Genomic DNA, 16,246 nt, shown 5'->3' with positions numbered 1-16,246 from the left:
TAGTACGTAATGTTTTTACAAGCTTTCATTTAGTTTTACCTGTCCCGTGTTGTCGTTCTGTAATAAAATCTTGCAAGTTAAATTTGATCCACTTCCCGGTTTCCGATTGAGCTGAAATTTTGCATAAATGTATAAATCGGATGACAATGCAATATTATGGTACCATCGAACTGATCTAATGATGGAAAAAAGAGGTGGCCATGGGAACTCTGTGATGAAACAACGCAACCTAATTGTGTTAGGGGTTTTTAGAATTGTCTCGATGAGTATTAGTTGTCTGTCGTAAGAAAAGTACAGTCAGCGATAAAAGCTTGTACCAAAAACGAAATTTCTGCCAAAAACTTATTTAATGTTTATTTTTGTTATCGTTTCGTTATTGCACAACTCGGAATTATAACAGGTTAAAGGCTATCACAGGCTTGGTTTCTGCGAACACTAAAATGATAAGCTATTTTGTATTTTCACCAGCATACATCGCCATCAGATATATCGGATCGGTCAAGGCGCTAACAAATATCTGAACACACATCTATTGTCAAAGCGTTAGAGTGCGTGTTTGCGTGTACCTTAGCCGCTCCGATATTGCTTTCCTTTTTTGTTGAATGTTTTAGTTTAGGTACTAGGAATAGAGTACAGTAGAGTCCGGTTATAACGACACTCAAGGGACCGCTGATATTACGTCGTACTAACCGGACGTCGTACAAAACGAGCCGCCAGTTTTATTTAAATATTGACAATAATAAAGTCGGTCAAAGCGAAAGGAACTAAGGATATATATGGCTTCCCGACAGCTATACTTCACAGTTTACCGCACAATTTTCTTCACCAACTATGTGAACATTTTAATGACGCAATACTCAGTGGTAATTATCCCGAATCCCTTAAAAAAATCAGAGTTACCCCAGTTTACAAGGGAAAAGGTAGTAGGGATACAATGAAAAATTATCGTCCAATATCACTTGTTCCAGCACTGTCCAAGATATTTGAATCAGGCTTATGCAATAGGCTTGCACATTTTTTCAATACCAAAGGTGTACTCTGCGGTGACCAGTATGCATATCGCGCGGGCCGATCAACCCTAGGTGCGGTGCGCATGCTACTGGAAACCGTATTAGACCATCTAGAGGCAAAAAATTACGTTGCTGCTATATTTTTTGACTTGTCTCGTGCATTCGACCTAGTAGACCATGAGTTGATAGCGGCGAAGCTTGAACATTACGGTGTCCGGGGTAAGGCCCTGGATATAGTAAGGTCGTTCCTAGCCCACCGCGTTCAAGTCACTGATGTCAACGGGGAGAATTCTGTGTGTGGCTCAGTCGGAGATAGGTCTGTCCCCCAGGGCTCAAATGTCGGAAATAGTATATTCGCGTTACTGATGAATGACTTGCCGTTCCCAAGTCCTATTGCAAAATTCATCATGTATGCGGATGACATATGTGCAATAATCCACGGTCGTAGCCAAGAGGAACTGCAGTCGAATGCTAGGGACATAATTCTAAAATTACTGCACTGGTTTCAAGCTAACGGCATGCAGTTAAATATTGAGAAAACTAATCTCCTCCAATTCTCACTCAATAATAGGGTACAGTTACGGCTAGATTTGACCGTTAACGGGGTGCAAATAGAACCCGTAGACTATGCTCGTTATGTTGGCTTTTGTTTCGATAGCAGTTTGCAATGGAGCCAACAGATTGACGCGATCTGTAAAAAATTGAATTCTGCCTTCTACGCTATCGGACGTCTAAAGCATACGTTATCGGAACAAGGCCTGCTGACAGCATATTATGCATATTTCCATGCACACCTAACGAGAGGAATTGACCTTTGGGGCCTGGCGGCTGATAGAGACCGACCATTCATCCTACAAAAAAAGGTAATTAGACTGATATCACGAGTCCCTCAGGACGAACCTGCACGGCAGCTATTTGTTAACCTTAAGGTAATGACTGTACCTTCGCTCTTTATATTTGAGATAGGTAAATATGTGAGAAATAACCCTGATGAGTTTCCTATAAGCAAGACCTACTCTGCGAGAAGAAAACCTGCACTGTCGGTACCCACGCATAGACTCCAGAAGTCAGGGAAGTCCTTAAAGGTAGTAGGTGCCAAAATATATAATAAATTACCTGAGGTAATAAAAGAATTGAGTACTGAACGACGCTTCACACGTGAACTCAAAACGTTTTGCACAACAAAAGCATACTACTCGGTGAAAGAATTTTTGGATGAATGACTAAATATGTCGAAAGTCGAAACCATGAATGAATAGTATGTATAGGTATAATTATAACTTTCATGACATGTCATCTTTATTCAATGAAATTGTGTTCAAATTATGTTTAGTATAATTCATTAATCATTATATTTAATCTAACTTGCATTGAAGCGTAATTGACTTGTATATAAATGTAACATTCATTTAATATTATAATAATATGTTTGTTCCCCTAATTGTAAATAATTTATGAATATGACGATGTACAATTAATACAAATAAAATATATTCTATATTCTAATATATTTTTTAATCAAAATAATTACATCATTTTGTATTTATTAATACTTATGCGACAATCAAAGAAATAAAACATTTCTTTTAAAATATATATTTACGTTAGTATTACGACACCTTGGCTTAAATGGAGAGACTTGTGTGTTTAGAAGAAGCCACTTTTCATCAAGGTACGCGTACTCACTCGTCATCCGCAAATTACTCGAATCCCGTAAAATAAAACGTCGTAATTCTTGGGGATCTAATCAAGATGACGTTGTTTTATCACATAGTTCCTGTGGCCACCTCCCGTGTCCATCGACAGATCAGCTCGAAGGTACCTACCAAAATTTTGCATAGTCACCCAACTTACATAATTATTTCTTATTTATCTTATTTATTTTTTATTATGTGTGTGAAGTTTAAGCTCAATCGAATAATGGGAATTGTTTTATTTACTTTGCAAGATTACGAAAAGTCGCATGACTATCTATTTCATCTTGCTCCCTATATGCAAAAGGGGGAGGAGAGTTGGGTGCGCGGGACGGAGTAAGCTTCTCACCAACAATTTATTTGTAAAAACTACGTCGCTCGTCGTTGTAACCGGACTTGACGGACGGATTTTGAGTCAATTTCCGTCGTTAAAAGCGATCGGTCGTTATAAGCGGAGTCGTTATAAACGGTTGTGCTTTCATAGTAGCTTGTACTAAAACCAAACAAGTGCCTATACTTACGTCGCTATAAGCGGTTGGTTGTTATATGCGGAGTCGTACTAACCGGACCTACTGTATATCTTATCTGTTTGCAACATGGTTTAAAATGGCATGTTAGTTAAATATACAGGACGGCGAAATAGTATTACGGAAAAATAATAAAAGATTTTTAATTACACGCTAGCATAATAATCTCCTACTACCAATTTTCTTATTTTACAACCTCTCAATTTCGTTGATGTTGAATTTTATAAATAATATTGCGAAACTACAAAATACGTAAAGCTGTATTCAGCAGCGGTATCATGGTTGCATCTTTATCACCTAATTTTAATTTTTAACAAGCAGAAACGTCTGCGAACGATGCTATTAAAAAAATTATCTTTATCACCTGTCATTCCATGCGTCACTTTCGCACTTATATATTTGTTAGAACGTGACAGGCATGGTGACAAATGATGAAGAGCCGACCATATTAGCCCTACTGGAGATACGGTGGGTGATTATTCAATATGTGCTTTCAATACGTTTGACTATATTCCGATTTAAAAACTTTTTTACGAGAATCAGTGAGCACCATAGATAGATAGATAGATAGAATACTCTTTATTGGCACACCTCAGTAAAAAGACACAAAAGAAAAGTACAATTGATTAAATGCCAATACCATCTTAGGCTCTGTCTTCACTTTCCATCAGGTGTGACTAGAGCCAATCGCCGATCAGTTTATTAAAAAAAAACCGAGAATGTCTATCGAGAATGTTTTTTTAAACGTTGGTATATAAAGGTAACATAAATTCAAGATAGCCCCGGTTGAAATTGCGATTTAATATGTACGCCGATTTTATTCTCACTTTTGATGCTTAACAGGCAATGTTTTACTTTGCAGGCCAGACAGGTCGTCAGAATGTAAACATTAGATCGTAGCAAAAATACGCATAAACACTTAAGTATGGAATCACGAAGGCCAACTGTATTCGATCGATACCCGTTCACAGCAACTGAGGGTCTACCGCGAACCACGTTCGACGTTTGCCTCTCTGCCGCACAAGTAAATTCGTACGTAAGTGTGACAGGGAGGCAATACGTCGAACGTGGCACGCGGTAGACCCTCTGCATATACCTAATCCACGCATTGTACCTATCAATAGTGGGTCCAGGTAGAACTGGGTCAACCAATCGCTGCATCTCTATCGATAGGCCCTAAGCACATGCAACTGCAACTGTTATATGACGTTATGCGTTACGGGCGTAGTGATTGGTTGAATGAACGCGTGACTCCGTGTGAACTGCACTTGTAAAAGTTGTAAAGATATTTAACCTTTACTAAGACGGTATATCCACGTGTGTGACGCCAGAATTACATTCAGTGTTGCCAACTAGGATTTTGAAAAAATGCTAGACTAATGTCTAGATAAGATTACGCCAAAGATTGTTGAAATATGCTAAAAATGTGCTAAAATGTCACTTGAAATTAGACACTTAAAACACATATTTCAAATTTACCACCTTTTTCTACTGACAAGATCTGCTTGACCAACTTTATATAGAGCGTCGACGTCCATCCGTCCACAAAAGTCAAAAATCATATGAAAATATGAACCACTTAAGGCGATGGCACATATTGTTGCTGCTAAGTCGGTGCATAGTTGGCTTAGACTAAATTATGCTAAAAAATATGCCAGATGCTAAATGGAAAATTTTGGAGCGAGTGAAAATATGCCAGATCTGGCATCATTTATGCAAAGTTGGCAACACTGATTATTGTGTATCAGGGGCGGTAAACTAGAATATACAAAGGAGTGATGATGCAGAAATCAAGTAATATTTGAAATATACTGGATATACAAAAACGGCGTTCTAATCTCAATACAATTGATACGAATTTACCATCAATCTAACAATTACTATACATCATGAATTTAAGAATGAAATTCTGCCATACCACAAGTTTGTATTGTTATATGTGACGTTCCACGGCAAAACGTACCTTATGGCGGCTGGCGCTTACGTCGCATAGCGCCGCAATAATATTGGAGCGGCGTTAATAATAGCGTAAGCGCCAACCGCAGTAAGGTACCTTTTCCCGTGGGACGTTACATATTGTCCATGTTTACCACAACAGTCGGGAAATATGCAAGTAGTAGTAGCAAGGCCTTGCATATCCGTTGAGTACGATAACATATAAACATATCGAGATATAACGTATGACATGCGAGTCTCGTGACTCACTGGAGGGAGATAATATTCATCTCCGCACATTTATAACCGTAATAGAATAATTCATGTTTTTTTCTTATTGTACAGGCATGGAAAGAATGCGGTTTGGAATGTACAGTAGAATCCGTTTATTATGACTCCGCTTACACTGACCAACCGCTTACTATGACGTAATTACTGTGCGTAATTTGGTTTTCATATAAAACTCTTTGTGACAAATTCGGATAAGATGACTTCGCTTATAGTGAGAAACCGCTTACTATGACCTAAAAATCATATTTCCATGAAATTATGTCCGGTTATACTGACACCATTGCTGGTTTTCGTGGCCGTCACCACGTCTTTCCCTGCGAGGACGTTTGGTGCGTTCGTGGCGTGTAAGGTATTTTAGGTTTGATTCTCAGTGACAAGTAGATATTAGTTACAAATTTAAGAAAACTCATCTCTCACAAAGGAATTTGAGATTCATTTGGAAAACATAACAAAAATAAGAAGTTGTACAACTATGCTTTATATGACATCCGCTTAGTATGACGTGTTTGTCAGTTCCCTTCGATGTCATTATAAGCGGATTCCACTGTATACATACAATCATACAGTCAGCAGCAGATATACCTGAGCGGGCAAGGTGTCCAAGAAAACATATACACTTCAATCGTCACAAAAATAAGGACATCTAAGTTGTCATTTTAGCGTAGGCTTTCAGTTCGTCACATATATCTTAACTTCTGAGTTTTTCTTTAACACATACACCCTTATTTAATCACAATGACAATAACGGTTAAAAAGTCAATGGTATCTAAGCACTCAAATTCAAGCTGCTGTCATTAATACCTGCCAATCACGTACGTCAGCAGCCAGGGTGCCACCAGTTGCTAAGCAGTTGTTATTTCAATGGTAACTAAGCATCAACGTTTTATCAGTTTAACTTTAAAAAAATACTGTAGCAGCTACGAATTGACACCTCCTTTCTTAAAGAAGTATTTTATCGTCAAGTGTCAAACTTAGACAATAGATAAGTAGGTTCTGAGTATTATATTCTTTGGTAGGTTCTACGAGAATGATCGGTTTTTTATTTTAACTGTCATAGGCGGCCGTTCTTCCAAACCGTAGAGCATATTATATTTATTTAGCCCGCTTATTGTACTAAAATATACTATATACATATAGTACTAAAATACGATGCTCCGAATCGATCAAAGAACGAAGGAGAAAACAATAGAATTGAAACGTGACACGTTCACTGTCCCAATCTGACATGTAAACCTTATGGCTTTGTAATAGAGGCTAGCCGTGACCCCACGTGAGAAGCACGGGCAGTAAAGGTGTTAAGCGTATCCAACTATGACTCCTCTCTTTATTTTGTTGGAGAAATGACGAATTTTGTTTTTACAACTTAGCAGAGAGGATAGAGTATACGGAGTTATATACAGTATGTATCAGAACGAAAGGCCAAGAAAGAGACCCATTCATGTTTAGGTCATACTGAGCAACTTTTACTATGGGACCAACCCCGAAACCCCGGAAAAAAATTTACTCTCCCATAGAAAATTTCAACATCAGACCAGCAAAATGTATAAAACTTCCAATTATTTTTCCGCGTTATCGGGGTTGGTCCCATAGTAAAAGTTGTCCAGTATAATATAAACATTAATGGGTCTCTTTCTTGGCCTTTCGTCCTGATACATACTGTATATCTTTGAACTTATTGTTAGTATAACCTAGCAGTAAACATAAAATGGCATTCGGCACAGGAGTAATCTAAGGAACGCCCACTGCGGGTTCAAACCTACAACGTCCTGTTAGAAAGTCGTACATACGCTACATGTGACATAATATCTTCAAAAAACATATAAACTTATGCGAAATTAATATAAAACCACAAATCAATAATAGAAATGAAACCCAAAAAAAAAGCTGTAACTTCTAGGTGCGTCCGACTGAGATTTGAACCCGCGGTCTCTGCTTTGAAAAGCAAACGCCTTAGTAACAAGACCACAACGTGCCTTGATAATTGGCTCTAAATTCGGCTTCAGTTAGCTTTCGCTATGTGTCACTCATTCGTTTTGATGATTCTATTCAATAAAAGAAATAGTTTGCAGTAAGTTGAATGACAGACCACTGTCAATGGTTGAAGGGCAAAACGTGAGATAGATGTATGTGATGACAAGACTGTACTGCTTTCGATGATTGTCAAAACGCTTTACCTGAAATTAGCATAGCCATTATTCATTCAATATACGACCATACATGTATGCTTTAAACGTCTATTTTTCCATATTGTTCAGATATATTTGACACGTTGACCGCTTAGATACCAGTGGTTTTTTGACAGCTAAGGTATCAATGATTTGTTGTAAGTGTAGAAATTAATGAATAGCGACTGTTAAGATATTTGTGACATGTTGAGCGCTTACAAGTAAATGCTACCATGACAGTCAACAACTTTTTGACAGTTTAAACGTTTACCTCTCTTTGAGCACCTGGAGTGTATAGCGACTTCTGCTGCTGACTGTACATATCAGTGGCGGCGCGTCAAACAATATATCCATAGGCAAGCCGGGGTTAATTTGGCTTACTAATTTCCATTACAACTCTGCTCAAACGTCCAAAAACAGGCAAGCCGGTGGGAATCGGCTTTTATGGACGCGCCGCCACTGATACATATTATATATACATTGTGGCCCTGACTATATGTGACAGACAATATGACGAGAGTATATGACATTTATTTCAGTTTACTAAAAACATAATAAAACAAATAGTGGGTGGTACTGGGCTCCCATACAACAAACGTGATTTATTGTTGTTTTTTGCGTAAAGCCGACCCACTAACAGGCCGCCGGACGATATCGGCCGGTCAGTTGTTCGGAACTGTCAAATTTTTGTTCTAACTGACAGGCCGATACCGTCCGGCGGACTGTTAATCAGTGGGCCCCTTTAATAGTACGGAACCCTTCGGGCGCGAGTCCGACTCGCACTTGATCGGTTTTTTGAGCTCTAGTCTAACTTAATATAGTGATTCTAGTTGGTTGGTAGGTAGTATATCTTGTCACCAAAATGCCCTTAATGCACTTCACGATAATCTATTAAGCCGAATTCAATGCTACGTTTGTCCTCAAAGAACAGTCGAGCTTGATTATCATAAGGAGTCTTTGTTAATATGCACTGTTTGTGCATTCGTAAGGCCGTTGAGATAACTTGCACATTGCAGCATTCATGGTTAAATAATCCATCTTGTAATACAGCCAGCAGCACAGAATAAATAATAGTACAAGATAAAAGACTCACTCTGTAACAAAACGCGTCTGTTACGATCAGAACAGATATTGGCAGCTAGGTAGCGACAGCGCCACGCGGGGCTTATGGCTAGCCACCAAAATTGGTGTGGAACGGATGTACTTTTAGCAACTTGTAGCAAAGCGATGAAATCGCGGAGTGAGCCACGCCTGCCAGCAGCAGAAGTTGCAAAGCGGGCGTGTACAAAATCAACTAGCGTCTCCCGGCCGTCGGCGTCTAGTTAACTATGTGGCTGCTGCTCGATGTAGCTTGGCGCAACTGGGCTATAACCGCGAAAATCGAAGTTCGCAAATTGCGGGGATTTTTCTCTGTCACTCTAATTACGCCTTCATTGGAGTAAAAGAGACTGATCCCCGCAATTTGAGAATTTCGGTTTTCGCGGTAGCCGCTCTGCGCAGCCACCTCATTCTCCATAGCGCTGAATAGACGCCGACGCTCTAAAGACGCTAGTGTGGGGTGGCCCTAAAAATAGAACATAGACTGTTAGAACATAATACGGATGTGTCACACACGGATTTAGGATCTAATTTGTCTTTCCGGTTCCTGATAGTTATGAACATAGGGGGCATTAAACGCCCATAATTTTGGTACACTGTCAAGTGTAGAAATATGGGTGCACACATCATACTCATAAATATGTCCCATAGCTCTTATGTCAGCGATTTAAGAACTATGGGACATGGGACATATTTTTGAGTAAGCTGTATGCACTTATATTTTTAACACTTGATTGTAGCTATGCCGCGAGGACCGTATGCTTTATATTTGAGAATCATGAGCATTACCGTTCACGTAGCCACTTAAAATAACCTCTTGGGGTTCAATGTCCCAATACTATTAGTAAATACCTTTCCTTCTTCCTTCTTCGCGTTATCCCAGCACAGAGACTAGGAATCCTCTAGACCGAGTTTAGAGCAATTATTTCATGCAACCGATGATGCCAAAAGGCGGAGGTGCGCGGGACGAGGTGAGCGAAGTTCCGTGCCATGATTGGTCCGGTCCGTTCAAAGACATTTTCGATTCGAACATGGAGTAAAATAACCGTATGCGTGGCAGAGGGGGTAGCGCTACTATGCTCAGTCTGGTGAATGTCTTGTCTGTGTCCCAGCATTTCCCAATACTAGTAAATACCGTTGAGAAAAATTCTGTTGCCTATTTTCCTTCTATGGTGGGCCGATAGAGAGGATAAATGATGCGATATGCGATATCACCTGAATTATTAAATTTTGCCGTTCAATATAAAATAGGGAAGAGACTGCAAGACGGGCTACTTACATAAGTACCTACGGTTTGATGCCCGATATAACTATTCCTAATTGTTTTAAGCAAGCTTTTATTATTGAGCGATTATTATCTCTGGTTATTTGTCGCATTATACAAAATGTCAGCATTCAAAATTATGTTATTCAAATGTCCCATTACCCATTATCATCACCCAATATCTCGCAATAAGTATAAAACTCTATAAAACCTAATTTGTAAATCACCCAACTGTCTTTATGAACTATACCCGCTTAATAAGCTCTATTCACTTTTATGTCTGCGTACGCTTCTCGTATTGTAAAATGAGTTTTTGCCAAAAAAAAAAACATTTTTGGTATATCGCTGACTGTACTTTTTTCTTACGACAGACAACTAATACTCATCGAGACAATTCTTAAAATCCCTAACACAATTAGGTTGCGTTGTTTCATCACAGAGTTCCTATGGCCACCACCTGTCTCCATCTTCAGTTCAGTTCGACAGTACCATATTATTGTATTGTCATCAGAACTACATACAGTTGCCAATTTTCAAGACGTAGCGTCATCCCTGGAAGATGGTTAAATTAGTTCCCTTAGATTCCATTACATAGTTATAGTTACATACAGGTCGACCTAATAAAAGCTTGCTAAATACCGTTGCAGCAACAATATGCGCAGAGTCAAACTGTGCCGCGACACCGCCATTGTCACGGATCCACCGCAACAATTGGCAGCTGTCAACAAAAACTACCGCGTAGCTAAACGATTATTGGGGCAACCCGTTAAAAACCTAAAAAAACAGACTTACATTCACACAACACATTTTTAGCACTTTTGTTAGGCGTGGCTCACTCCGCGATTTCGTCGCTTTGCTACAGGTAGCTAAAAGTACATCCGTTCCACACCAATTTTGAGGAAAGTCATAAGCCGCGCGTGGCGCTGTCGCCACCTAGCACAGATATCTGTGCTGATCGTAACAGACGCGTTTTGTTAGAGAGTGAGTCTTCTGTAAGTACCTAGTACTTTTATTTATTCTGTGCTTTTGTTTTGAACGAGTATTTGGTTGTACTTGGCCGAGAAAGCGAAGATGGGGTCTTGTTTTAATAGTATATTTGCCTACACAAACACACTTGTCATACAACTAGAGTCTGTTCGAAAAGAGAAGAGTCATGGAATGTATTGGGCCCCATACATTCCACGACTCTTCTCTTTCCGCACATAGTAAAATGAATGGTAGTGTTGCTGTCGTAGGAAATGGACTGTCACCTTTAAACTAGTAGGCAGCGTTGCACCTATTTCAATTTATGTTTTAGTGTCACAATAGCCTGCACAGCCCCTACGGCATACGAGTACCTAATATACCATATTCCCATCATCAAAATCCCTAAAGTGCATTGTTACTTATCTTAATTATTTGCCAAGCGATTGTTTATTTTCTAAAGCGAAATATGATGTGAATATGAACATATGAACGTTATGAACCATCGTCCTATTAACTGACGCTTCGTAAACCTTATTATCTAAGACTTACGGCCCACTATTGGTCAATTATGAGGGTATTTTTCCAATTAAGGGAGAACATGCTTATCGTCCAATCCCAAGGGAATGTTTAGTTATCAAAGATGTGTGAAAACACGTTAAAATTAAAATACATTATGCATTGCAGTTTTGTGTCATTGTTTGAATGAACTGTATGCTCAGCGATATATGTGGTATTGCTTGGGCTATTGATGATATTTACGCCACGGAACAGAGAAAATGGTCTGTTCCGTAGACAAAGCTTTTGTAGGTGTGTTATTGTTAAATATTTACTAAATAAACTGCTATGTGAATCCTTTCAATCATCTATTAGTCATATTCAAAGTAAGGGCCACCCCACACTAGCGTCCCCCGAGAATCGGCGTCTAGTCAGCTCTATGGCTGCTGCTCGACCCAACGTTGGCGCAAATGCGCAGCGACGCCATTTTCCATAGCGCTGGCTAGACCCCGAGGCTCAAATGACGCTAGTGTGGGGTGGCCCTTATAATTGCTGTAAGCTCTCCTCCTACTTTATACCTAACTTAAGATTTACTCTCTGCAAGCAATTGTAAGAAACACTGTTGATGAAGACATATTCATTATTTGAGCGAATTTATTTTGTTTCTTTTTTTCTACGCATTTGCGATTGGTGTAAAATGAAACGTTGATTGGAATTCAATGAAATTGGCTGACTCATCTCGGTTGGGGCCCGAGGTTTAGTGTCACGCTACATGGTTGTAATTGTATATTTTCCTGCGGTCAAGTACGTAACATGACGTTTAAAACATGAGAACTAATTTATACGATTACGCGATTAAATCACGTTTAGTAAAATAATGTGCAAAAATCGTATAGGTTTATGGCGTTATTGCTAAACGCTTAACAAGCCTCAATTAGCCGCTTAACTTTATCTATCATTTCGACTTTGTATTTGTAAGAAAGAAATATAACATAAACTGATTGTGGCTTGTAAAGTTTTACGAATAAGGAGGTTAATAATAACTAACCCCCTTATTCATAAACGTTCACTAAAGTTTACAAGCCGATAATAATCGTTTGTCCCTTTCCGACGTATTAGTATGATGGAAAGGGACAAACGATTATTATCGGCTTGTCAACTTTAGTAAATAAACGTTTATGAATAAGGGGGTAAATGTATAACAAGAATTTTTGTTCGCTACAGGAAGGCGTGAGCGGCGAATGGAAAGGCGCATGGGTGATGCTGATACGTCGGGTGCTCGTCTACTACACCAGTAGGGAGAGCGGGCTCTGCACCGTGGACCTGAGGAAGACGAGATGCGTCGGTAAGTTACTAGCTACATATACAACTGGCAGCAGATCCAAGCCCCGCACTGGGCAGAATGGCGAGGAGCATGGGTGATGCTGGCACGTAGGGTGCTCGTCTACTACACCAGTAGGGAGAGCGGGCTCTGCACCGTGGACCTGAGGAAGACGAGATGCGTCGGTAAGTTACTAGCTACATATACAACTGGCAGCAGATCCAAGCCCCGCACTGGACAGAATGGCGAGGAGCATGGGTGATGCTGGCACGTAGGGTGCTCGTCTACTACACCAGTAGGGAGAGCGGGCTCTGCACCGTGGACCTGAGGAAGACGAGATGCGTCGGTAAGTCACTAGCTACATATACAACTGGCAGCAGATCCAAGCCCCGCACTGGGCAGAATGGCGAGGAGCATGGGTGATGCTGGTACGTAGGGTGCTCGTCTACTACACCAGTAGGGAGAGCGGGCTCTGCACAGTGGACCTGAGGAAGACGAGATGCGTCGGTAAGTCACTAGCTACATATACAACTGGCAGCAGATCCAAGCCCCGCACTGGGCAGAATGGCGAGGAGCATGGGTGATGCTGGTACGTAGGGTGCTCGTCTACTACACCAGTAGGGAGAGCGGGCTCTGCACCGTGGACCTGAGGAAGACGAGATGCGTCGGTAAGTCACTAGCTACATATACAACTGGCAGCAGATCCAAGCCCCGCACTGGGCAGAATGGCGAGGAGCATGGGTGATGCTGGTACGTAGGGTGCTCGTCTACTACACCAGTAGGGAGAGCGGGCTCTGCACCGTGGACCTGAGGAAGACGAGATGCGTCGGTAAATCACTAGCTACATATACAACTGGCAGCAGATCCAAGCCCCGCACTGGGCAGAATGGCGAGGAGCTTGGGTGATGCTGGTACGTAGGGTGCTCGTCTACTACACCAGTAGGGAGAGCGGGCTCTGCACCCTGGACCTGAGGAAGACGAGATGCGTCGGTAAGTCACTAGCTACATATACAACTGGCAGCAGATCCAAGCCCCGCACTGGGCAGAATGGCGAGGAGCATGGGTGATGCTGGTACGTAGGGTGCTCGTCTACTACACCAGTAGGGAGAGCGGGCTCTGCACCGTGGACCTGAGGAAGACGAGATGCGTCGGTAAGTCACTAGCTACATATAAAACTGGCAGCAGATCCAAGCCCCGCACTGGGCAGAATGGCGAGGAGCATGGGTGATGCTGGTACGTAGGGTGCTCGTCTACTACACCAGTAGGGAGAGCGGGCTCTGCACCGTGGACCTGAGGAAGACGAGATGCGTCGGTAAATCACTAGCTACATATACAACTGGAAGCAGATCCAAGCCCCGCACTGGGCAGAATGGCGAGGAGCATGGGTGATGCTGGTACGTAGGGTGCTCGTCTACTACACCAGTAGGGAGAGCGGGCTCTGCACCGTGGACCTGAGGAAGACGAGATGCGTCGGTAAGTTACTAGCTACATATACAACTGGCAGCAAATCCAAGCCCCGCACTGGACAGAATGGCGAGGAGCATGGGTGATACTGGTACGTAGGGTGCTCGTCTACTACACCAGTAGGGACAGTGGGCTCTGCACCGTAGACCTGAGGAAGACGAGATGCGTCGGTAATCATACTTCTGACTCTGTGAGCTGTAGACCTCGTGACCACCAAATACCTATGTTTTTGTGAGCAGGTTCTATAACCTGCTAACATATCAGTATCGTATCGCTGTGATATCTTATAAGTATTGCTCGAATCGGGCCGTCATTCGCGCTTCTCGCTCGGTATGAAATATTCAACAAAGACCACAGCCATGCGGGAATGACAGTTTACAGACGTTGCGTGGCTTATCTACCATGATATTGGTTCACGATAGGAACCGCCCAGTATCGACACGGTGATATTACGTAACGGTTTGGCCGTAGAGTTTTACGAAATACTCTTGTATTTATACATTTTTCTCTTATTAAAATATATAACCCAGTGAAGTAATAGCATTAGACAAGATGAACTTAACAATAGTACGTACTGACCCGACCACCTTTCTTTGAAGTTTTTTCTAATGCTTAAAAAACGAACTATAGGTGAAAACCGCATGAAAATCCGTTCAGTATATTTTGAGTTTATCGCGAACATACATACACACCAACAGACAGACGCGGCGGAGGACTTTGTTTTATAAGATAAGAATAAGATACAACTTGTGGTATCAATAATTCTCTGACAACAGTATAGAATCATTAGCAGCGGCTAGGCTTAGTAGACCTGTTTTACTGTTGGTCTCTAGTAAATATTCAATTAAAGCCTTACTGCATTGAATTAAGGTCTAATATAGGGAAGTATCCGTCGAACGACCTTAACTCGCTCGCGGAAATGAACGAGCACGGAGGTATTTTATAAATAATAAAATAACGTAGTATCACGTAAATATGCTAAATACCTGCTTAGGTATGCTTTACCAGCGATTACCTATTCGCGAATTAGTAAAGGATATATCGTCGGGTGACAAGCAAAAGTCACTAAGTACACTTTTAGCCGAAACCATTTTATTTTGGATACAATGTTATGTTTTCTCACCTTTTTGCTAAAGAAAAACTCATTAATCTCAAAAGAACAATTTAAAACCAACTTACGTTTCATAAAAAAACATTAAATACTTGCGCTACAATAACACTCTGCAGCAAAAACTCACCGCTGCATTTAATCTCATCAAGTTAGTTAAAGCTAGGCAGATACCTGAGGAATTCGCTCCGTGGTATAAAAATCTTAACACGCTGAAATCGCTCAGAAATCGCTTGCCAGAGACAAATTACGATGAATCAGGAAGAAGTGACTCCGAAGCCGAGACTGATAATTAGTTTTAAATGTCAAGATAAATTATTTAGTTTTTATACCGAGTTGGTTTAAAGTTTTGGTTAAAATTTTTAATATTAAATAAAGATTAGATTTTTCATATAAATATTTCACTATATACACTGATTTTCTAAAATTGCGGCAGCTAAATCTCATTAAGCTTAATAACTATTCAACTACCGATAGTATTATTACATTTTGAGTCTTCATATATTTGCCACAATTCTAAATACTGAAAAAAAATACGTTACACTTGATTTAAGTAACATACGGATTTAATAATTGGAAATAATATCAAAACACGTATTTAACTCCGTTGTGTCAATTTGGTACTTAGTGACTTTTGCTTGTCACCCGACGATAATATATTTATTTGTGTCTGACTAGAATTTAGACCAATATTTATTGCGGTATGATGACACAGAGAAGTAATACATACTCGTAGCACTAAAATTTTGTAGACTAGGTAATGCTGATGTACCATCAGTCGCAAAAGTGCATGGCGACTTTGTCAATGAATTAATCATAATTTACCCATGCAATTTCGCGACTCACTGTACGTTTATTTTTAAACTGATTGTAGGGTGGAAAAATTAAAAAGTAATACATACTATATT

General features: G+C 40.4%; 1 protein-coding gene across 1 annotated transcript in view; it reads left to right on the top strand.

Moving 5' to 3' along the window:
• LOC134678531 (arf-GAP with Rho-GAP domain, ANK repeat and PH domain-containing protein 2) overlaps positions 1-16,246 on the top strand; it is a 42,100-nt gene that overhangs the window by 13,789 nt on the left and 12,065 nt on the right. The window contains exon 3 of the mRNA XM_063537107.1: positions 12,670-12,790. Coding sequence (XP_063393177.1) covers positions 12,670-12,790 — 121 coding nt within the window. The remainder of the gene's footprint in view (positions 1-12,669; positions 12,791-16,246) is intronic.

Source organism: Cydia fagiglandana, chromosome Z (genome assembly GCF_963556715.1).
Source record: "Cydia fagiglandana chromosome Z, ilCydFagi1.1, whole genome shotgun sequence".
NCBI lineage: Eukaryota > Metazoa > Arthropoda > Insecta > Lepidoptera > Tortricidae > Cydia > Cydia fagiglandana.
Note: the sequence above shows the minus strand (reverse complement) of the source record. Positions and strands in the feature narration are given on the sequence as shown.